We start from the raw sequence: 23475 nt of genomic DNA, 5'->3' as shown, positions 1-23475 counted from the left end.
TAATTTTTTTGAACTATGTAAACAGGAGTAAAATCTAAGTGATCTCAGCTCTTGCCAGTGGAACTTCCTCTTGCCACAGGAAGTTATGCCTGTTTGTGTTCTCCCCAATGTGCATCATCTTGATCATATACTGAGACTCATGCCTACAAGACCAATACACTATTTACAAGACACATTCACCAAGTCTGAAAAGAGAAAAACAAAGACATAAGTACAACAAAGCTATGAAAAAAGGGGCACGTTGGATCCGGCAAATCAGAATGAATCGAAAGTACTATTTTGTATCTTATGCATGTCTTCACAACCTTACTCAGACCTGCAGGAATTGATTTCATCTCATAGTTATATCTTGGAAAATTAGCAACAGTTAACCCTCATTCATGTTGTGCATATGCATTAATGAGCCTGAGCTGTGAAAAAACATCCAAACAACATTCAGTTCTTTACTCCTGGCAAGATGTAGTCAGAGTAGCTAGAAAATGTATAGTGCTATGGTAGTCCAGTCTTTGCAAGTGTACTTCTAGTGAAGTCTGTTTAGTGTAAGATTTTGTCAAACATTTCAGTAATCATAAAAAGAAATATTTGAGTAGCTTAAATTAAGATCAGTGTTTTGCCTGGTAACTCAAAATGAAGCTAAATACTCAAAATGGTAAACAAAACAGCATACCACAGCTATTCCCTGACTCTTGAAACAAACAGAGGGTCCTACAGCAGATGCTGGGGAGCAAATATTGACTTTACTAAAACCAAGGACTGAAAACACCAAGGTTAAATTATACCCTACCATCTAACATCATTGAAGATGCAAATGACACCAATGACACTGAGGAACATCTGCTTCTTGTTTGATAGATGTATTCTACTGAAATTCCTTCCTTAATATTCAGTATTACTTTTTAAAGCCAAACGCATCTGAGGCAGAAATTAAGAAACATTGAGAGTAAAAGCAAAGTTTTGAGTAGTAAAAAGGCAATAAATCCAGTGCATGGAAGGGAAGTATACTTAAGATCTAAGTATCATCTGAATAGTCAAAAAGTCTCTTGACCATAGTCACAGGACTGCAAGAAAGCCCAAATAAGAATTTCACTTCTTGCTTGACGAAGTACATGACAAAGTCTACATTATCTACAAAAGTTATATGCATATATTAAATTCCTGCAATTTTTGAAGAACTGAACTTGCTGGATGTTGGCACCAGATTCATGACAAACCAGAAACCCAGACCCTTCTGTCAGTCCTCTTAAGCAGCGTATGGCCTGGAAAAAACTGAATCTGTAAAGCAGTCCTCCATTTCTCAGGAATGTTTGGTATCAGGCAATTAAATCAAAACATTAAAATATGTTCCAGAAAAGGATACCATAAAACAAACTTCCTGAATGATGGCTTTGTTCTTTTCTTCTTCATTAGACAACAATCGCTGTCAGAAAACAGAATAATTGAGAAGATAGTTATTAAAACTTACAGAAAAACAGTCCACAGATTTCTTTTTTTTTTTTCCCAGAACACAAGGCATAAGCTACAGTCAAAAACCTAAGGAACTGCGATGAGACAGTAAACAAAGCATATTGTACATTTGCACAGACTGCCATAGATATAGCACCTAGCTTTTCAGCTACCTGTACTGTTCAGGCTTAGTGCTAACTGAGCAGTTGTAACCTTTGACACTCAAAGTAACTGCTCTGACAGTTTTCTGTTGTATAAAACACTTAAGTCTCCTGGCTACAGCATTGTGTGCTGACAACGGAAGATTCATCTTCCACCTCAAATCTTTAGGAACAACCTTCAACTCGCTCCAACCAAAACTTCTCAAACTTATGTAGCCCAGCTTTTTCAATGGTACTTGATTAATCAACAGCATAATCAAGCATTGCTATCCTTAATATTGCTTGGATTTGGAGTCAACATTTGACCAGAATCAATCTGAGCATTTGCCACAAAAGTACCAGTTTTACAGAACAGAGGAAGTACAGTAATCGTTCACCTTTTATCTTATTTTTAAATGGGGCTACTTCTAGATGACATTTTGAACACACATGCTATATGGGTTTGGTCATATGTTTTGTCACTGTAAGATGTGGTATGAAAAGGAAAAAAACAGACCAAGTAATTACTGGTGGTGTAATGCCATCTTAGCTCTCCCACCTCTCATACTACTACACTTTTCACTTTCTCTCCAAGGCAGATGTTTTCGTACTGATACAGCCACAGAACATCCCTACTCCAAAAATGAAGCCATTTTGTGGTGAACACAAGTGACTGATTTTTTTTGCAGCAAAATGACAAAGTAAATGACTTCACTTTATTGTCCTTTCCATAATACTTCAGTTCTTCAGCTGTTACATGATTATTATAAGCCTTCAGAAAACAAGAATCCAGAGGAATGTCTCTGAAAAGTGCCAGGCTGAATGTTTGATCAATGAGTCAAAGTGTGGAGCATTATTTTTAATAGTGATAACACTTACTCTGGAAGTACAGAGGTAGGCTAACCAGTAAGCTAAATCTGCTTCTGAGGATTGCAAATATTCATGTACCCCAGTTCAGGTGGAAAGGCTCTTTTTACCCATGCAACAAAATACTTGGGGCAGGGTCATGAATTTCTAGACCAAATGAACACAAACAGCAGTAGTACCTAATACAGTAACTCCCATCTTCGGCATTTAAGTATAAAGCACAGGGTCCTAACAGGAATGACTGTTGAAAATACAGGTACAGTGTGCTAGAAACACCACTATCATTCTTGATTTTTCCAAATGACTTGTTCAGTGGCATACATCAAGAACTATGTCGTGCCAAAGCATCAAGCAAAAAGACATTGTAAAACTGTAGTGAAGTAAATTCATTTTACCTTTAAAGCATAATCTTTGCCACTTCCAAGATCTTGAGCTTCGTACACAAAAGCAAAACCACCTACAAGAAGAAGGCACATTACATCAGTTTTAATTTCAATAGTGAGGTAAATCATTCTTATTAGTCTAACAGAGCTAATACATGAATTTAGATGCTTTTCTGAATGTAAGAAGTACACATAATTTTTCAGTGGCTTACCAAGAGTATGGGTAACCTACAGCCAAGAGCTAAAATATTCTCTTCCTTTTACACATGCCAGAATCACACACACTTTGCTGCCTTCCTGCATTTTTTTAGTCTACATATGCAGATTTCCTACGAAGAATTTTTTTTAACGCAGGTCCTTATAAAACCAAGATTCAGTTCAGCCAATATTACCTAATGATTTTAATTAAACTACTTCTTGGTTTTACAGTGCTAGGCTTCCTATAAAATAGCAATAACCAAGGGAGATAAAATGTTAAATAAATACCTCCTCATACTTTTAGGATAACTGCCATGCTTCAGGCTTCATATTAAAAGCAGAAAGCGTTTTCAAGCACTGAAGCACACACTTCCAATAAGGATGATGCTGCTACTAAATTGCAATTTGTCTTTCCACACAACATTATTTTCCTTGCAACTCCTTTTGTCAGAATGTCTATTTCAAACACTACCAATTTCCTCAAGAACACTGTGCAAATTTTTACAAAGTAAAAAAGACTGAGAAAAAGTTACATGTCTGCTAAGTTTCCTCAATTGCTAATTATGTCAATCTAATTGTATCAAAAGAACATATTTGTACAGTTCTACTCCACTTTAAAGATCCTGGTATCACTTTCATTTCTTCTGGGAATGTCATCCTCATTGTTACACCAACAGTGTAGTTGCATATATACTCTCCATCTATTGCAGAGTACCTCTAGTAGAGTAACAGCCAAAGCGACAAACTTCAATGATTTGCCTTTCTACTCCTTTAATATAAATCCTATTTTAATTGAACTACATAGCAATGTTCTCTCTAGCAATAATTTGGAGAATAAGCACAGAAGATGTCAGTGAACTACAAAATTTTACAGGTCAAAAAGGCTAAGAGAATAGGATAACTAAAGAATGAACCACCACAGACAAGAAACAAGTTGACAAGGCACTTTTTTTTTAAAAAAAGATGCAGGATCCAAATCAGTACAGTCACATCAGTACCCAATACCTTCTCTGTGGATAGGAAATACTAACATGAGGCTGAAGTGAACACAGTATTTGCTTTCTGCAATTCAATCAAATACAAGGCTTTTCAAGAAGTAGTCTCAAGAGCTTTACATGGCAATTGACCATCGCAGTGTTCTCCAAGACTCCTGAATGGTACTGCCCACACATCTTTTTACTTTGCCAGTAGCATACACAACGTGAAACGAATAAATGACAGGCTCCTGGATACTGCCGTTTTTTGTATCTAAAGGGGAATTATAAACAAAACCAGCAAAACCAAGACCCCAGCTGCAGGGAGAACAAGCAAAATAAAGTAACTAGTGCACCCTGAAGAGTTAAAGTATCAGTGAGAACACTGAAGATGACAGACAGCAAGGGCTGCAGTTCAGTCCCACCATACATTACTCACACATGCATTGTGCTTATCTATTTACTTTGATTCCTTCTGTAAAATCAGGTTCAGTACTTCCCACAATAACCACTTCCCTTAGGTTTTCTAAAACCCCCAGAGCAAGTGTTCTTATCAGCAATTACAATCAGCATTTTAAGCACTGATGGGACAGCAGCTGGAGACAGAATGAAGTCCACACTTACCACCATCTTAAAGTATTACCTAAAGACACTTTACTCCTTTCTGAACAAGAACATATGCAAGAAAAACAGGGTTCTGGACAGTGCTGATCAGTTTGACTACTGTTTACAGATTTCATAGAGCTGGTGAAATACTTAAGATAATCTGTGAGTCATCCTTCCACTGAAGCTAGGTGCTGGGAAACCATGTCTTCTGACTGCCCTTCCCAATCAGTTCCCTATTCACATCCAGAGGCAGGCCCCAGGTTTCAGAGCCCACTGTCCCAGTGAGTTGCAAGCCCCTACATCAGTGTACACCAGTCACTGTACCACAGAGCTACTGCCTCTATGTCTTTGTCCTACGCAGATCATCTACACAGTCAGAGTACGGCTGGCCCTACAGAAGAAAGTCTTTACATTGATCTTGACAAATACTTATTTGATTTTATTCTAATAACCCTGCAAGCTCCATCTTGAAAATATATGCTTCAATTTACAAAATTAGGGGCTTCAGGTCAGCACAAATTTCTAGTACACAAAATTACTGCACCATTAGTTTTCTGGAAGGCACCCCAGAGCAAAATGGTGACAGAGGCACCCCAGATTACAGAATAGTTATCCTGCAAGCTCAGTGCAGGTGTGTACACTGCCAAGGGTTCTACCAGGGCTGGAATGCAGCAAGTGTACCCTACATTTAAAGCATACACCCTGATAGTACTTCTACAAACATCCACAGACCTACATACATGCACTCCAAAATATAACTAAGCTTCATTCAAATGCATCAAATGCCCTCCTGGAAATCATACAGGTGAAAGCACCTATGCATGAGAATTAATCCATCAAATCAATTCAATCCACCATTTTCAAGCATGTATCTGATAAACAACCAAGCTGATCCAAACTCTGAGGAAGGGCCCTAGAAGCACTGCTACCTTTCCAACTATTTCAACTGGTCTGATAAGCTTTCCTACAAGCTCTTCCTCCAATATAAGAAATGCTTACAATGTAGACAGATTTACACATTATCACTAAGCTTAATCCTCTTGACGTTGAATACGGAGAAGTAAAAGGAGGAATTCGTTTACTACAATCTTTTTTTAGTTGAGTAAGTCTTCAAAAAGATGTATTTCAAATTTTCATGGAAGTGCTTATCATCATACAGCCCTCCCAAAACTCTGGACACATTCACAGTTGCCCTGAAATTTTCTCTCTCAGTTCGCAAATAATCTTGAAATTCATGCCTAAAACTCAACCACATTTATGAAAACTACACAAGTTCATTTCTTGATGGAAAAGCCTGTTTTTTTACCACTCAATCACAATGTTACAACAACCTCAGAAAGGCTTCTGAAGTTTAAGTCATTTTTATTGCATTTAAATGAATCTCATTTCCAACCAAAAAAATTAATTTCAGTACTCTTAATTGCTAGCTAGGAATCTAAAGAAATTTTATATTCAGGTTCATAACTACTTCAAAACATATACTGGTTTTAAGTTTCAATACTTATTGAAAATCATAAATGTTCATTTTGGACTAACAGTGCAAGTGAACATTTTGAGCAATGCAAGCAATTTAAAAATGATAAGTTCTTGTTATCAATAGAAGTTAATACAAGCTCTGCTTAGTTTAAAGCACGGCTATTTGACTTTAAGTGAAGCATAATTGACATTATCTGGAAATCCAGTGAAATATGCATACAAAGTGTCCAAACTAAGATTTTGCTGAGGTCAAATTTAAAGCTGGCCAGACTCAATTGTGTATTAGCAAAATACTTGGTTTAATTACTACATTTTCATAGCACGGATTAACAAAAGGAAAGGTAATGAAGAGAGTCTTCAAGGCCACTTTAATGGTGGCATGGCTCCCAGCAATGGTTATGGAGTAGGATCTCACAATTGATGCAGAGGTATTAGAATAGTAAGCTGAAGGAAGAAACTTCATTAAAATAGTGATAGCTTGAGAGTGCATAAGGAGCTTAAAAGATGCACTTTTACTTCAGTGATCATACCTTAAAATCAAGTACTGAAATGCTAAACACCAAGTTCATTAAACTTTTCAGAACTCCCAGCGAAAACCAATGGTATCACAGCTGGTTAAATTCCTACTTCATTGCACACATTTTATAGAAAATTTCACTGGTATGGCCTCTAACCTCATCCATTACAGCTATGCCCCTATCAAAACATCAGTTTTAAGTTTGTTTCTCATTCTGTCATTTCATTGTTTCACCTGAACACAGTTCAGCTCCATACAACACTGCTCATTCCAGGTGGTGATTGGTTCACTACTACTGCACTACAGCTGATACCAATTTTAAATCTATGGATTTTCTGGGATACCAAGAGAGGTACAGTAAATTGTGAAGGTACTTTTAATTTACTTTTTTTAAAACCATCTATTATTGGTGAAAACAATTATTTCACAAAAGGCAAAATTAGTCCTACTGCTTCATTGTTAAAAGCAGTTTCATTTAGGGTTTGATTCTGGCTTCCTGGTAGAGCTTATCTACTAAAACAGTTTTAATATACCCTCAATAGGGACAACTTTACTGGCAAAATTTCTCCTTTACTCCAGGCCCTCTGACCAATGTAGTTTGCAATATAATTTGCAAAAATGAAAAAACCCAACCAGTTTCACCTGTTTAACTATAACCACACCAAGGATTTCACAGTTAGCACAGCCATGTCAGTCAATGATCACACCCCTACATCAACATACCTGTATGAACACCTGTACAGTAGACCCAACTGAGGCAAATGAGGAAATGAAAGTTAAGAGTACAAAGACTGCTTTGGTTTCTTTCCTAGGGGTGTAGAAAGAATGTAATTTCATTTGGTGTGTTTTTACTCGTTATTTCCATTCATGTAAATATCTGTAGGTGGTTTTAAGTCAGTTTTCCGAAGCTTTTTATATCAGCAAAATCATCTTAGCATTTCCCCCATACAGGTTACCAGTGTGTATATATGTACACACTCATCCAAGCTCTTGCCCTGAGACAAGTTTTTCACTGCTGAAGCATTTTCAGAACACAGCCCAATTATTTTCTGCCACAGAAATTATGGCAGATGAAAACCGGTTTTCTTTCTTTTCTGTAGACACAAACTTACACACAAGAGGTTCACTATAGAACACCACACCAACTCATGAAAAAGGAGTGGCCGAAGCACAACAGTCAGTCCTGGAATCAGTCTTGCCCCATAGCGGACACGGAGAAACACACAGCAGACACTAGAGCACAAGGCTTACCAGCCTCGCCTTCCTGGCCCACAATGAGACTGTCCGATGACTTCCTTTGCATTAGAAACTAACCCCGCCTCATTTGCTTTAATAGCAAGCACTCTACACTCATCCTCACAGCCCACAGGCATTGGTCCTGTCAGTACTTCTTCATCCTGTTAAAGATTGAAGACCTCTTCGTTTCCAACCAAGAGATTTGCCTTCTCCCTCAAGTTAAACCTAGACATCACATAATATCAAATAAGTTCACTGTACTATAAATCAAATTGGATTTAAAAGTGTTCTTTTTTTTATCCCGTCCCTGTTTTTCCCATCTTCCTTGCTTTTTTTCAGACAAACCATTTCAGTAAAATGACAGTTTTCATACTTGTCAGCTAGTGAAGCATCAAAATAGAGACATCAACCACAACATAAAACTGCTTGCTACTGTAAAGCATTGTGTCATTCCACACTTAACTAGTCATGAGAAAGGGATGGGTGTGAATAACTTCCTGTTTATAACTACTTGATATGACTTGTCCACTCCCCTCCCAAATACTGACCAAATTTGTTTCCATATCAATTTTGAGTTGCTTGTGTTTGAATTGTAACTTGACTGAAACACCACAATTATAGCCTGGACTAGAAGTTACAGTGCATTTTACCTGAAAGCAGACAGATGCTTTTCCACCAGAGTACAAGCAACATCCTTACTCAAAACAAAGGATGCTCTGTCATTGTTGCCAAGCATTGATAAGCATATTTTTTGAAGTCCAGTCATGCATCTGTGTCAACTGTAAAGTTCTAATACCAAGATGAAACCACCTCAAAAATTAAGCATGGCTCAAACTAAAAGATCTGGACTTTTTCCCATAATCTTGAGAACTGGAGAGGTAGAAAAACTTGAAACTTTCAGAGCTCCCCTGCAAGCAGGAACTGCTATCCCAAAGAAATACCGCCTTTTAAAAAACAGCACTGTTCTGCTTCACGTTGAAAAACTTCGCTACTTCTACAGCAAAGGGAATGTGAACTGGAAAGCTGCTGGGTCAGGGTGCTTTGGTTCTTGTTTAGAGATTGTCATCTTTTTTTCCCCCCACTTCTGAGAAGTCTGCCTCACACGTGGTTTGCAGAGTAACTGTCAGTTCATCCTTTACATCACAGGCTGTTGCAACTTCTCTTTGACTTGATGTGAGCTTTTCTCCCTTCATAGTAACTACAAACACCTGTCAGCAAATGAAACTAAAAATGTTCACAGAAACTTGACTATTAAGTGTTCATTGTGCCTCTGCTGCCCAGAGTTTTATGAGTTACATCCATCCAAAAATCAGCATTTAATTACATTACTGCCATCCTGTGAATCCAGCACCCCACAGTCATCTGCTTCTTAGGGTATTAACAAGAATAGTGAAATCTCCACCTTTGACAGTTCACTTGAGGATATCAACTCCCTGATTCTTCTGCAGGAGAACCTCACACACACTGAAACACTCATTTCATCACTTATGCTCAGCTTTTGCTGCAGATTTGTCAAGCCAAAGAGTACCTGGCTAAAGCAGTAACACAAACAAGTTTCAAACACATTACAATTAGCGTACAAGAGCAGGCAGCACATTTCTCAATATACTCTGAAGGACAAGTCTTCCCCACTCCATGCCATCACTGCCTTCCACTGACAAGACCTTGAGTTGTTTTATAAATTCTTTAAGTTTAACCAAGATACCACTGCCTCATTTCACATAAAATCAAAGATTTAGCCTATACTATATGGAACAGGAATTATATACTCAAAAATCAAGGAAAAAAAATCATATTCAGAAGTTAATCAGTCTCAGTTGAATTAGTTGAGAAAGATGAAAACTGTAATTTTAAACAGTAATTATGACATAAAGTGATTACCCTGATGCAATTATCTTTAGCACAGATATCAAGAAACAGAATAACCCAAATACAAAGTGTTTCAAAATAAGTCATTGAAAGGACTAATAGAGGACTATTTCTATCTGTTTTATCTCACTTAGCTTACCAGGAGAGAAATACTCAAAACTTTTTTAAGATTATTTTTCCCTTAGTACGATCTCTGTTCTAGAAAAATTAATAAAGCTAAAATAGGACACTTATTGATAATTTCATATTTACTACTCAACCTACAAACCTCAACAGCAGTATTCAAGAAGCAAATTAAAGTCTCACTTACTGGCAGTGGAGTATTTGTAGGGATATTGCATTATGCATTGAGTGGCAGTAGGAACCACTAGCGAAGTTGTCAACTGATTTTTAACACACTGAAAACCCTTAAAAACATTACCTAATCTAACCAAACACATAACGTAAAACTTGCAGAAGATCCCTTCATCCTCTCAACCTTAGAAGAGATTGAAAAGTATCAGGTTTTGTTCCAGAAGTTATCTATTTTCATAGAAGGATCTCTAGAATAGAGGTTCTCTATTTTTATATATTCTATTTTTACTTTGTCAACAGGAGATATGAAATAATTTATGAACCGCTGTAACTGTTTCTACTACCGAATCAATGCAACAGCTAACTGCTTTTACAAAAAAGGCTCAGTGGAAACATTCAAGGAAGAATATGATGCTACCAAAGCTATTACAACTGTTCAATTTACAATTCTCAAAAAAATCAGCTTTCTTTGTAATTTTGGAACTTGACAGTGCATGCTACGGGACATGGTATTCTCATATCAGTTTACCCTCTCATTGGAGTAGCATTATAGACAGAACTGAGGAATGAGTTTCCGTAACTCATTTGACCATCTCTGGCATCAGCAGTCTCGTTCAATAAATACTCTGACAGTCCAGTGACCAGGTTCTATTCCTTCTACAGTACAGGCGGAGATCAAGGAATTTCCCGTATGTACTTGTCCATCATCTTTAAGTGTCACCATTAGCAGGTAAACGAACACAAGGTCTATCAGAAGAGACACTTTGTCCAACACAAGCGAAAATTAAAGCCAGCAGCATCCAGCATTTCAAAAACAAATTTGCAAGGTCATTTGTGCAAATACAGCAGCTTTCAGGAGCAAGAAACATGAAATTTCTGAAAACTGCTGTTCAGCCTGCTGTGGTCACCTGCTCTCCCCGCTCTCCACCAAGGTCAAATGTGCAGGCTACATCGATCATTGAATTACTGATTCATGGTAAGGAATGGTAAGGACCATCTCAGTCCCTCAACTGCCTGGTACATATTGATTACAGGAATCCTGACATTCCTCAACAAAGAGGAAGGATGCTGCAGGATGTCAACTGAAGAAGCAAAGTCAGCATAAGAATGCACATACTGTTCACATGAACAGCAAGGGATCTGAGAGAAACTACAGTTTAAGCCACCCTCACCTAACCATATAAAACCCAAACATGTTAGTAAGCATTTGGAGAACTCTTATCCCATGTAGCTGGACTACATGTATGCAGACATCTGGTGAGAGCAGATGCCCATGTTGTGATGGAGACAAGTACAGAATACTCAGACTGGTAAGTGACTTATGGCCATACAAGAAAACGCCCTCTGTCACAAAAGTGAGAGATAGCTACACTTAGTAATATTTACTAATTAGGTATGCAATCAATGACTGTTTTACTTAAGTAGAACTGTGTGGCCGTCTGTGCACTTAACTGGAAGACCCAAAAGAACTCTGACATCTGCTGAAGCCAACATCATATGAAGGGCAAGTATCAATTAAGCACAGAAGGCCCCAAATTTCTTAACTGCAGTGAGCTACTGAAATGCCCAAGCAGAAAATAACAGGAGACTGTGTTCTAGGAGCACTCAGGCCATTCTGTGACACACAGTCTGTTCATGCATTTGGAGGTATCAGTGCTAGAGATCATCACCACCCCATCCCGCCCCGGGACGCTCTCAGCTTCCTGCAGCAACACACCACGTTTTCAGTTAGGCTGGTCCTTCCCCTGGCATGGCACCTCTGTAAAATGAACAGGGAAACACATCCAAATGAACTGTGCAGCTCATGTCTCAGCTTACAGCATGGCCAAACGCATATTTGGACCAACACAGACAGGCAGCACACTACAGAGCTGGAAAGAGCTGCAGGGTGCGAGAACAACTGAACTTATGCTGCCATATGTTACTGTGTAATGCTAAGGCACAGACTCTCTTCACACCAACTGAAAACAAAGACGACCGTATGATCTTACAGGAAAGGCTATCTCTCTGCATTGGCAGATCACACACAGTTCACCATGGATTTGAAATCTAAATTCAGAAAGCAGCACTTGACTTTCTAGTAGGGAATTTGGCCTGAAAGGACTCATTTAGAAGAAAAACAGATTCTGTATTAGCAAGCACGGAAAGGAATGCTTGTAAGCCACAGTTATGCAAGCATGTATCAGAAGGTGTCAAACACAGGTTCAGAGCTCAAAGATAAATCCAATTTCAGTAACAAAATAAACGATATGGTAAAGACAGAAACATTCCAAATTCAAGTCTGAAGACAGCAGGAGAGGCAGGGACTTTTCTATTTTATATTTATACTGAACGTACCCCTAAGGATTGTTTTAGCCCAGCTATATTGGGTATAAAGTCTTGCTTTACAAAAGCAAGCAGTTAGGCCGAATTTCAGTTAGTGAAATACAGAGAAAACAACATGAAATAAAACCATAATACTGAGACAAGCATGGAACACAAAGCAGTGGTTACAGATAAATTCTTAAGAACACTAGACCTAAAGCATGTCCCCATTTGCTTTAAATCATCTAACCTGGCATCTTTCCCCTGACATTTTGGAAAGCCTGTGTCAGATCCTGGGAAACAGCAGGCTGCTGCCAAAGTAAAGTATGAAATACTTGTTTAAGAACCAAGAACTAAACAGCAGATGTGTCTCAAATGTAGCTTCCTGTCTTTCCTTTCCTTTGTTGTTCTCTGGAAACTGCAGTGGTCACTGCAGGAATGTCACAGTATCAGCAGCACCAGCCAGTTCGTTTAGCATTCACCTTGCAGTCACATCATATTGAGTGCTCACATGTCACTCAACTCTGACTGGATCTTTTGTAAAGAAGCTGTATGTAAAGGCTGAAGGCAGAATAGGACTTGACATTTACTACTGTTTTAAATGCAACTTACTACCTAAGAAACTGCCAGCTTTTCCAGAAGTGAAATATGTGAAAAGTGCTTAAGCATTAAAGTAACAACTTATTTGCCCTTAAGAAGATAAAACGGTGCTGAAGACCAATGTTCTGTTGTTTTGCACAAGGAAATTTTTGTAAGTTTAACTAAAGTAGCTAATCGTGAAGATTCAACTTTTTTCTTCCATGATGGTCACTGAGATTTCAACAACAAACTACTCAGAAAAGAAAATCAATAAATCTATTTATAAAACAACTTACATACAAGACAATTACAAGAAGCAACTACAGAAAATAACTTCAATAATGAAGAGGACCTCTGAAGAGAGTTTTGGGGTATTTAACCAAAATAACATCAACCACCTGTAGAAAGTTAATGAATTATGTAGCTGCATTAATATGGACAAATGAACATTTTAGTCTTTTGAGGTAAGCTTTCAGTATCTCTTCTGCTTGAAGAAATAAAGTAATTCCTCTGACTACAGTCACAATAAGATCCAAATTTCTGCTAATTTCTAAGTAATTTGCACACACCAAACACAGCACCTATTTTAAAACAGACTAGCAAGTGGTGTGCCAAGATGCCTACACAAAAAATCATTGAAACTGAAAATTGCCCAGACATACCCCTGGTATACATTTAACTCCTGTGCTCCAGCAAAGCCTGTATGCAGAATGAGATCAGCTTCCTGACATTTGTGTTTAAAGTTAACATATTTTCCTGCACTGCACAATTTTCCAAACAACCCAAAACAGCACAGGCAAACTTGTACCTTTGGCATAATATTATACGCTGCCATTTTTTTTAAATATATAGGCATTCCATCATTTCCATGAGGTCCTAGGTAGATTCGACTCCTTTGAGAGTTGTTACATGGTGGCAGTATTCTAAATGATAAAGCAAGTGAAGAAGTTGCCACACAACACATTGGCTCTCTGCGGGTATTCCTAAAGCGGGCTAGCAACAGTTAGTATTGCTCCTACTCCCGGTCCTCGCCAAACACCTTCCGTGGCACTTATATTAACCCAGAGCACCCGTGACCCCTAATTAAAGCAGCGGCAAGGAGGCCACAAGCCCTTCGGAGGGGCCGGCTGCCCGCGCAGCAGGAAGCCGCCGGCCCCGGCCGGCCGGGCACCAGCGCCCCTTCGCCCCCACACGGCCTCCCCTCGCCGGGCGCGGCCTGCCGAGACGCAAGCCCTCCCGGCCAAAGGGGGGAGACGCGCTAAGGGGGAGCGGGAGCCCGAGGGGAAGCCGAGCCGAGCCCAGCCCCGCGGCGCCGGTGTCCGCCCCGCCCCGCCCCGCACGGCCCGGCCCGGCCCCGGGCGCGGCCTGCCGCCGCCGCCCCCTCTTACCCTCCGCGATGACCCGCTTGATGCGCAGCTTCATGTCGCCCATCTCCACTGTCTGCCCCACGAAATCGTTCTGGTCGCGGCTGGCGGCCCCCAGGGAGCCGGGGCCCGCCAGGAAGTCCAGGGCGGACTGAAAGAGCGACATGGCCCCGGCCGGCGCAGCCCGGCGAGGCGGGGGCGGCCGAGGCGACGGGGCCAGGGGACGGGAGGGGAGCGCGGGGGGCGGGCAGGGCAGGGGGTGCGGCTCCGCCAAGCTACCGAACGGAGCGGCGGGAGGCCGCCTCCTCAGCCGCCGTTCCCTCCGCGCCGGGCTGCTTCCGGGAGCGCTGCGTCATTTATGACCTCACGGTGCCACCCCCTCCCAGCCCGCCCCTGGCGGCCGCGGGGCGGGGCGGGGCGGGGCGGGACGGGGCGGGGGGCGGAGCTCGCCTTCCCGCGCGGCAGGCGGCGGTTGGCCCCGCCCCGCGGGCGGAGGGAGGCGGGCGGCGGGCGGGCTCGGCCGCACAGCCGCCCCCGGCCGCCGGAGCCGAGGGGCAGCCGGGGGCCGGCCCGGGCGACCCCGGCTGCCTGTCGAGGCGCGGTGCGAGGGAGAGCCGCCGCGGCTGCGGGAGGCGCAGCGGGGGAAGAGGGGCGCTGCGAGGGAGCGGGCCGGGGCGGCCGGGCCGTGCTCGGGGGTAAGAGCACGGGCAGGGAGAAGGGGCGTCATCCAGTAGGCAGCAGCCTTGTGCCCCCCGTAAACGCTCCGCAGCTTGGCAGTCCCCAGGAGGTAACGTTCCTCCTGTCAGTAGCCCCGGCCTCTGCAGGTGGCAGCGGGGCCACGCGGGCACTTTCCCACAGAGGATGGCTGCAACCCTGTCCCTTCATCCACCTCCTTCGCGTTTCCCTGCAACCCAACACGCCAGCCCTGCCCGGCCTGCCTGCCCGCTGCCCGCACCTGCATGCACAGGAGGTGGTAGTGGCGGTGCCTTTTCGACGCCTCGCAGCAGGGCGGGTACACGCGTGTTGGTGATCGCCATCCTCCGCGCGGAGCGGTAGCCCGCCCCCGCGTGCTTGGGTGTAAGGCTGGCTTCTCCGTGTGCGTGCGCCGACAGGTCACCGAGCGGTGAGGCCTGCCTGCTGCATAAGGCTGTGCGACCTGCAACAGCAGATGACTAAAAGCAAGGCTGCCTTGAAACCTTTTGTTTCAGAAAGAATACTGCTAGCCAGGACTCTCCTTCAAAAAGCCGCGTCTCTCTGCTGTTGCAGTCCGGTCCCTGCTGGCAGCCATCACTTCGAGATGATCCCAGACATCCCCAAATTCTGTAAGATTTCAGGTGGCCATGCCTGTTTTCTCCTGCACAGATGAGTAGTTAAATATTTTAAAGTTGTGTTTCTCAGTTGACTTCCATAAAGTAAGAACTTGCTGTTCTTCATGCTGCTGTGTGAATTACAGGGGCATGGCATCTTGCGCTTCCCTCGCTGTTCTGTAATGCCTTACCAGTCAAAAAGTGTGGTCTTAAAGGCCGGTAGATTTGTACAGAGATTCCATGTTTTTATATCTCTTACATTTAAAAAAAAAAAAAAAAAAGTTTAAATTATCAAAGTCAGATTATATGGAGAACTTCCTTCTATCTGTAACAGAGGTCAGGTGCCATTTTTCAATTTTCGCTATAAGAAATCCTCTTTTGCTATCGTAAATCATACCAACATCACCACTTCGAAACTCTGTATTCACAGCAGGAGCACCCTACTTTCAATCCCATTTTGGTTTCTGAGTTTTCCAATTTTTTTTTTTCAGGCAAAGGCTGGAATTATTTTGGATGAACAAACGCTGCTAGTTAGGCTTGCTACACCGTACTGTTCTGCTCATTGTCCCTTGTCCTATCATTCACCTGCATATTGCTCTTCAAAGACTCATTCACATAAGGCCACTGGAGAAGCAACAGGATCTTTTATAAGGAACCACAGAAGCAATCCTTCTGTGTTTGAAGGTCTGGATTTTAGGTTAGCATCTTTCTTATTCCCAAAAGGAGGACTGTTGCAGATGGAATATGAGGCAACTAAAACTCATACTTCAGCTTAAATGAAGACTGAGGTTTCTGCCATATCATCAGTAACTGATTGAGTGACCTGGGCTAAAATGACTTCTTTTTTGGGTTTCTTTTGGGTTTTTTTTTTTTTGCTAACCAGCTTTAACACGGCCAGTTCCCTGACTGTTTCACTGCTAAGCCTCACATTTACCTCAGCACAGAAGAGGCGTCCCAAAGGCTGGAAGAAACGGGTATCTGAGGATGACAAGGCAGCAGGACTATTTATTTCTTTCAGCAGCAGTACAGGCTTATGCCTGCTTGAAATGCCCTTAAACCTACTGTCTGAGATTCTTGATTCTCTTATCAACGTGTACTTTTTTAATGCATAAAAATTAGCAAATAAAATTCCATCAGTGAAAACTGACTGTATTTAAAACTTTGCGGTTTTACTACTTATGCAGGAGAGATTTGACTGTTGAGAAAGGATTTTGGCACAAATAATCCAAAATTTCAGTCCAAAAATCAGATGCAGATAGGCATCAAGTGTGAGGTCTGGTACTAAAAGCTAAACTGAAAGATTTGTACAATTCCTTTTGTTTCCTGAAATTGCTCAAATAGGACAGTCATAGCTTACAGTGGGAGTTTGTCCTAAGAAAAATTGCAGGAGCAGTAACTGCCTGTTACATATGAAGGAAGTGTAAGAAAAAATGCAGGATAAGAAGCAGGAATGTTACATTTAAAAAAATCAGGATGGATTTGGCACTCCAACTGCTGCAGGTATGGTAGGAGAGCCTTGATATAGATGCAGCTTTTCTGGCCAAAAAGTTTAAAAGATGCCTGGGTAATATTTTAGTGACCTGTCTTTTAAATATCCAGGAGTATACTGGAGAGTTCAAGCAGACCACTAAGTAAGATGCGGTTTGAAATGTGTGCAGCTGTCTAGAAGGCTCTCCATTAGTGGGGCTGATCTTTTTATGTATTGCTGAGACAAAAGTACCGTAAAATGCTCCAGTTTTTAACAGTACTTGGCCAAAATGACTAATGTTTTCTTTTTATTTATACAGCTTGAGAGGCCTATGGATTTTTTTTTTTTAAGTTGTTAAAAGCAGTAAGGCTTATCCATTTATATGCTGGCATCATCCCTGTTGAAAAGTACAGGAAAACAAGGTTGTGCCATCTGTTACTAATTTGCATCCCAGTTCTAACAGCCACACTAGACTGCTGCAGGATGGTTGAGCTCCTGATGGAAAAGCTGTGCTCCAGCCTTCCCATTTTAACTCTCATCCAATCCTCTTCCTTCTGCAACCTCACCCAGAATGAGCCAAGAGTCATTCTGGCCAAAAACCTTGGGTGGGGAAGGTGGTAAAGAAGGGATTTCCTTTTGTATCATAAGGTCAAGGCAGGGCAGAGCTATAAACTGGGGAATTATTAAATGAAAAGTTCATTCTGTGTGTTAGCGTGTAGTAAAGATATGCACTTTCATTTCCATTCCAGTAATTGCTTGAAAGCTCCTTAGGAATTAAATGAATTAAACAGTAATGAATTAGCATTCTACTTTGCATTTCTTTATATAGCATTTAATTGAAATACAGCTAGGAAAATGGCATATATAATAATGTCTGTATGGCTCTAGATAGGGTTTATTAGCTTCAGCACAGCTGCAAATCTATTTCAGAAGTGTATCTTGAAAGGAAGATTAAATACATGTCCAAGGTTTGTGTTTTTTAGTGCAGCTGCTCTCGTGATGTACTCTGAAAGCATGAGCCACAAAGCTAATCCTGACAATAAGCATACAGAACAGGTTTGACCTTTTTTAATTTAATGTCTTCATTTTGCATGCAGAGACCCTTCATCTCTTCTGAGACCAGAAAGATATGAAAGGCACTTTCAGAGCCAAGCTTCTGTTTCATTCATTTTCTTCCCTAATTGGCTAGTCTGAGTGAAACTATGCCCTTTTGAAAGATTTAGGTTTAATTTTGCCTCACGCAATCCAGCAAGAATCATCAGCTTTTGGCAGTGCCCATCCAAATTCACTATTTGAAAAAATTGTTTTCTAGAACAGCCACTAATACCTCTACATGTTACAGTGTATGGCACACCCAAGTAATTTTCTGCAATACAGATTTTTCATTCATGTAGCTTTTTTGTATTACCTGAATATCCGTACAGCCTGCTACTTCGAATGAAGTCGCAAAACTCAATGCATAAACTATTGTGTTCTTCTTCTGATGTGCGATTGTGATTTTTTTCTTACACAGATTATGAGCCACTATATTTTAGGAGATTTTTATAACACATTGTAACCACATATTTCAAAGAAGAGCCTGTTCATTTGATATTAAAATAACAAGTTTAATAAAGCAATAGTTGCAACATTTGGAAATAAAAATATTTTGATTGATCCCTGTACGTAGGCTTCATTATAATTTACCTGAACTTTCAGCAATAACTGCCATCTTAATGCTTATGTCTGATTTGGGCACCCTTTTTTATTTTTGAGGTTCCAGTTTAAGTGATTCATTTCTAGAATGATAATGGGAAAGCATGCCAATCATTCAAAAAATATTACTTCACTGATTATGTGGAGCAATAGTTTTATCTGACTTCAGATTGGATACTACAAATTTAGCAGAAGTAGCTTTTCTCTGCTTGCTTCAAACAAGGCATAAGTCTTTTGCTGTTCTTGAGGAAAATTTTACAAAGGGCAAATTAGCTACCCCATGTAAATAAAACTAATTCACTACTTATTAGAAAACTTGCTAAAATTTGTAGACAGGATCTCTGGAGATTGGATGTGTACTGTACCTGTTGCAATCTGTGGTTAGGGATTTCTTCTGTAGCTGGTGCTCCTGGCTACTTTGAAACCCAAATCAACAACAAGGGGAAAGAAAGATTTGTACTCTGGAGACAGAGACTATCCAGCTCCTTGAAGAAAAGGTCTGTAACTTTGATCTCAAGTCTATTCATAGGGACCCAGAGAGCAAGCTGAAAGAAGTGCGGGAGAAATGTGTTCATACTGTCCGAAATGCACTGTGGTCCAGTTTGCCTCCTGTAGGCTCCAGCTGTCAAACAGTTGGAAAGGCCTAAGCGCTACTTTTTTTTTTTTTTTTTTTTTTTTGCAATGAGCAGTGATTATGAGACTCCTCCATTGAACAAATTATTTCCTCGTTAAATTTAACAAGAGGCTTTTTCTTTATCAAAATGGTCTTCTGTGGCAAACAAAGCATCACAGCTTCTTACCAAAGCACTACTCAACTTTGGAAAGGTGAACTATCATGACAGTAAAACTGATACTAGCTGTACTTGAGACAGCTGTAAAATTGAGACCATATGCCGACTTACTGAAATCTCTTTCAAACGTCATTTTCGTCAGTTTACTATATAGTGATCTCTGCAATCCCTTGCCATTTAAACATTGTACCTCTACATTACTAAAAGTGGGAGTTATTCTGACATTTCAAAATTTTTAGCAAGCCATATTGCTATTATTTCCTAGACAATACCAATTTGAACAAATTTTAATAAAGGTTAATGACGTGTTTTATGCCTATGCGGCCATATGCATACTAAACTGGATTAGTTTCAGGCAAAGACAGGGTCCAGGGTCCTATGATAAAAAGGAAAACTTTTCATTAAATAAAAACTTGAAAAAAAAACCACAAAAGAATTGCAGCTTTTATTCCAGGAATTAATTTGTTTTTCTTATGGAAGGAAAAAAAAACTTTTTTGTAGGTCACAAGACTGACTGCAGCACTACTGTGCCAGATCAGGTTAACTGTACCAGGCCAGGTACGGCGTAGGTGCAGCTGTGCAATGGCCTTACTTCAGCTCTGGTCTGTCGAAGGAGCTAGATTGATCAGTCTTTATGTGAAAGGAAGCAGCTTTTTAGAACTTGCTTCAGACTACTGTTATATTCAACTACTTGCATCTCATTAGACTTGAAGCCTGTATTTTTCTCTTATTGGGGATGGGGTAGCCATACTGCTTAATTATCTATTAAAATTCTCTGGTATTAAGTAGGAGCAATTACAGCATTCCAACATTTTTTCTTTGTTTACAATTTGATGATACATTTGCTTGCCAGAATTGCTACTTTCTGTATACAAGCCTTTTTATGCTCTCTAGTCCTTGAAGAGAAGCTCAATGATTTTGAATTCTCTCTCTCCATTTTGTGCTTTCAGAGAAGTCAAAGGAAGGAAATGTGTTTTTTACAGATTTTTTTTACATCTCAGAAGTGGCCAAATGAAACTTAATTGAAACTATACAGCCAATTCCAATTCATGCAGACATGGAAAATTTCAGTTTGAAAAGGAGTAACTATAAATGAGTAAAAGAATTACAACATAGGAGTTCATCAGTTTTCACAGGTACGCCTACAAAACTACTATGTTAAAAGCAACAGATAACACTACCTCATAGCTAAGTATATTTAGGGTTACAATGAACAATGTTCCAAAGTGGGTATTTTTACTAATTTGCTTGGACTAGAAGGACCATAACTAAAGCCATAGTTTTGGAAGTCCTGGTCTAAAGAATTATGGCAATTTGTGCTATTACTGCTTGCCTCTCACAGGAAGCTGTTAGAAGTTACCTCACCAACTTCATCCACTTCAGTACAAAGTTAACTGGGTAAACAGCAGTGGGCTTCCCTGGCAGAACAGGAATGACTTCAACTTCCACAGCCATCTGTGCACTTAATATCTAATCGCAGCCAAAGGCCTAAATAGTTCACATGTTACCAAAGACAAAGCTGAAGAGTATGTAAGATAGAGCAGCATGCATTTAAAGTGTAAGGCCACTATGAAAGTTAGAAATTAAATACAAATAATTTTCAATAAATCTATTAACTACAGAATGTCATTTAAAAAAGTGTAGATACAGTCTTTTCTTGAACAGTTTGAAATTTTACCTGATTATTAAACCGCCTGTCAATTACACGAAGAATTCTGAAAAGCTTAATACACAAGCTTTTTGGGTATTTCCCATGTAAATTCTTCTCTCCCAAAGTGCCCATAGCATGCTGTTTTTTGATAGATTGGCCTCTTCAAATCCAGCTCCCTTAATGCAAAGAAAAAAAAAAAAAAAAAAAAGCATGTTTTACACTTAACTCTCCTCCAACGTATATTATGATTTAGACACATCAGAGGGATAATCAGTATTATTCCTGGAAGAAAAACAGTAAAACCTAGGTGGTGTTTCCTTGCCCGCTCGCCCAGATTTACATGAGGAAAGGTAGTGAGCTGATGGTTTCAATTTTAAAGTGACTAGAAACAGTCAGTTTTCTTCAAATGTATCTGAGATGCGGTATGTATGCAGTTAGGCTTTATAAGCATTACAACTGGAATTAAGTTCAGCTATACCTGTGCAAGCATCAATGTGTTTCCTGTTATTGCAAGGGTAATACAGAACATTTTCTAACGCTACTGTGCCAGAAAGACAACAACGACCTCAAAAGAAGCAGCCAAAGAAGATGATCTAGTAGACTGAGTAACTGTGGAGGTTTAACTGCTTATATAGGTGTCACAAAGTCACTATTTAGAATAAGGCTTAACACTGATTATGACTAGATAAATACTGAAGGTGAAAGTCATGATTATTGCTTTTTAGCCTCCATAATATAGTGGATTGCAGCTGTGCTAAACGGTTAGCCACAGGTTAGATACAGAAGTTTCTCTTCATTTCATGGAAGGCCTGAAACATTTTCTTCTACTTGGGCTTTCTTCTATTTGGTATTATTGTGTTTAATTTTCTTTGAAAGCACATTTAAAATAGATGATTCATATCATAAGCTGCTGGAGAGAAAATCAGTGGAGGAATGGCAAAGTAAGGAAAGAAACACAAATACTAACAGGATAACGAATACATTTCAGATGGTGAAGAGATTACACATTCTCACACTTATGGGGTCATTTATGATGTACAGCAGCTAAGTCTTGTTTCAATAAGTGTTCTGTGCAACGTGATGACATGGTCCAATGGCTACTACAGTCACTTGTGCTTAACCCTAATAAAAATGCCATCGAAATGTGAGTGCTGACTAAATGAAAAGAAAGACATCATGAAGTACTTTGGTGCATAGTTGATTAGAATAGATATCCAGCATAATTTACAGAATTTTAAAAATTGTGAGGTAATGTTTAACAAGGAAATATTCACTAAACAATGCTTATGTTTTTGCCTGCTTTCTTCCTTTCTTACTGCCTTCAGTTTCAGGCTATGATAATGTATTTCAAAAATACAGCATCTTTGAGCACACCAAATCAAGGAAAGTGTCCAGGAACCACCACACAAATTAACGATGCCGGTGAACTGCCACAACAACAAAGGCAAAGAAGAGTTTTGATTATACTGGTGAACTGATAACACTTGGAAAACATCACCTAGAAACAGAAGTTGCCATAACACCTTGCATTATCTCAGACTATTAAAAATATAAGTCGGCTCTACTCTCAGCACATATGTTCAGGAAACATTCTGAAAAGGAGTGCAAAAGGCTGGCCACACCAGCAAAATGTTGATATAACTTGTCAGAATCTTCTTTCCTTTTTTAAGGCAAAAAAGATACTTCCTATTCACTAACATGTTGACATTTCTCACCTCAGTGTCAAATACGCTCAAGATTCCTCTGGGATATAGAGACTAGAATGATATTAATAGCTCTGGATTTAAAAGACAAGTGAATCATTAAAAGCATTTTCCTCAAATAATGAGATAGCTAACATGTATGTTCTAGCATTTTAGAACAGAGGTTTTAAAACCTGCATTGCTCAAAGTGACAAAGTGGTTCCTCTGTGCATGGAGTCAAGTTCTTGCTGGTATTTCTCGGAGGCTTGAGCTCCCATGTCACATTCACAGAGTTTAATAAGGGGTCAAATCACAGTGTGGCTGCTCCCTTAAAACTGGAAAGAGATAGTGTTTCTCTCCATTAGTTGAATATTTCATGAAACTTTTAAGAAGTCCAGCCTGTCAAGTTTGGTGAAAATCAGCCAAGAGATTCAAAAGTTCTTCAGAACTGAGAAGATGAGCCTGTACCATTAGGTCTTAGGAAGCCGCACAACAGAGAGGCAAGAAGCTCTGCCTCCTAAAAGTTCACGTAAAGAATCATATGAGTCAGCCACGAAAGGGACAAAAAGAAGGAAAAATGCTAGGGTCAGTTTACAGCTCCCTGGAATGTAAGTGGATAACTGCTGATAAG

General features: G+C 40.2%; 1 protein-coding gene across 3 annotated transcripts in view; it reads right to left on the bottom strand.

Annotated features, from left to right (window-relative positions):
* The window catches only part of GAK (cyclin G associated kinase), a 74882-nt gene extending 60375 nt beyond the window's left edge, over positions 1-14507 (bottom strand). For all 3 annotated transcript variants that reach the window (XM_082336812.1, XM_082336813.1, XM_082336814.1), the window contains exons 1-3: positions 14275-14507; positions 2846-2907; positions 1358-1417 (exon numbers count right to left, since the gene is read on the bottom strand). In XM_082336812.1, the coding sequence (XP_082192938.1) occupies positions 1358-1417; positions 2846-2907; positions 14275-14416 (264 nt within the window). In that variant the 5' untranslated portion in view covers positions 14417-14507. The remainder of the gene's footprint in view (positions 1-1357; positions 1418-2845; positions 2908-14274) is intronic.
* Positions 14508-23475: the final 8968 nt, after the last annotated feature.

The sequence above is a fragment of the Platalea leucorodia genome (assembly GCF_965183815.1).
Source record: "Platalea leucorodia genome assembly, chromosome: Z".
Taxonomy (NCBI): domain Eukaryota; kingdom Metazoa; phylum Chordata; class Aves; order Pelecaniformes; family Threskiornithidae; genus Platalea; species Platalea leucorodia.
Note: the sequence above shows the minus strand (reverse complement) of the source record. Positions and strands in the feature narration are given on the sequence as shown.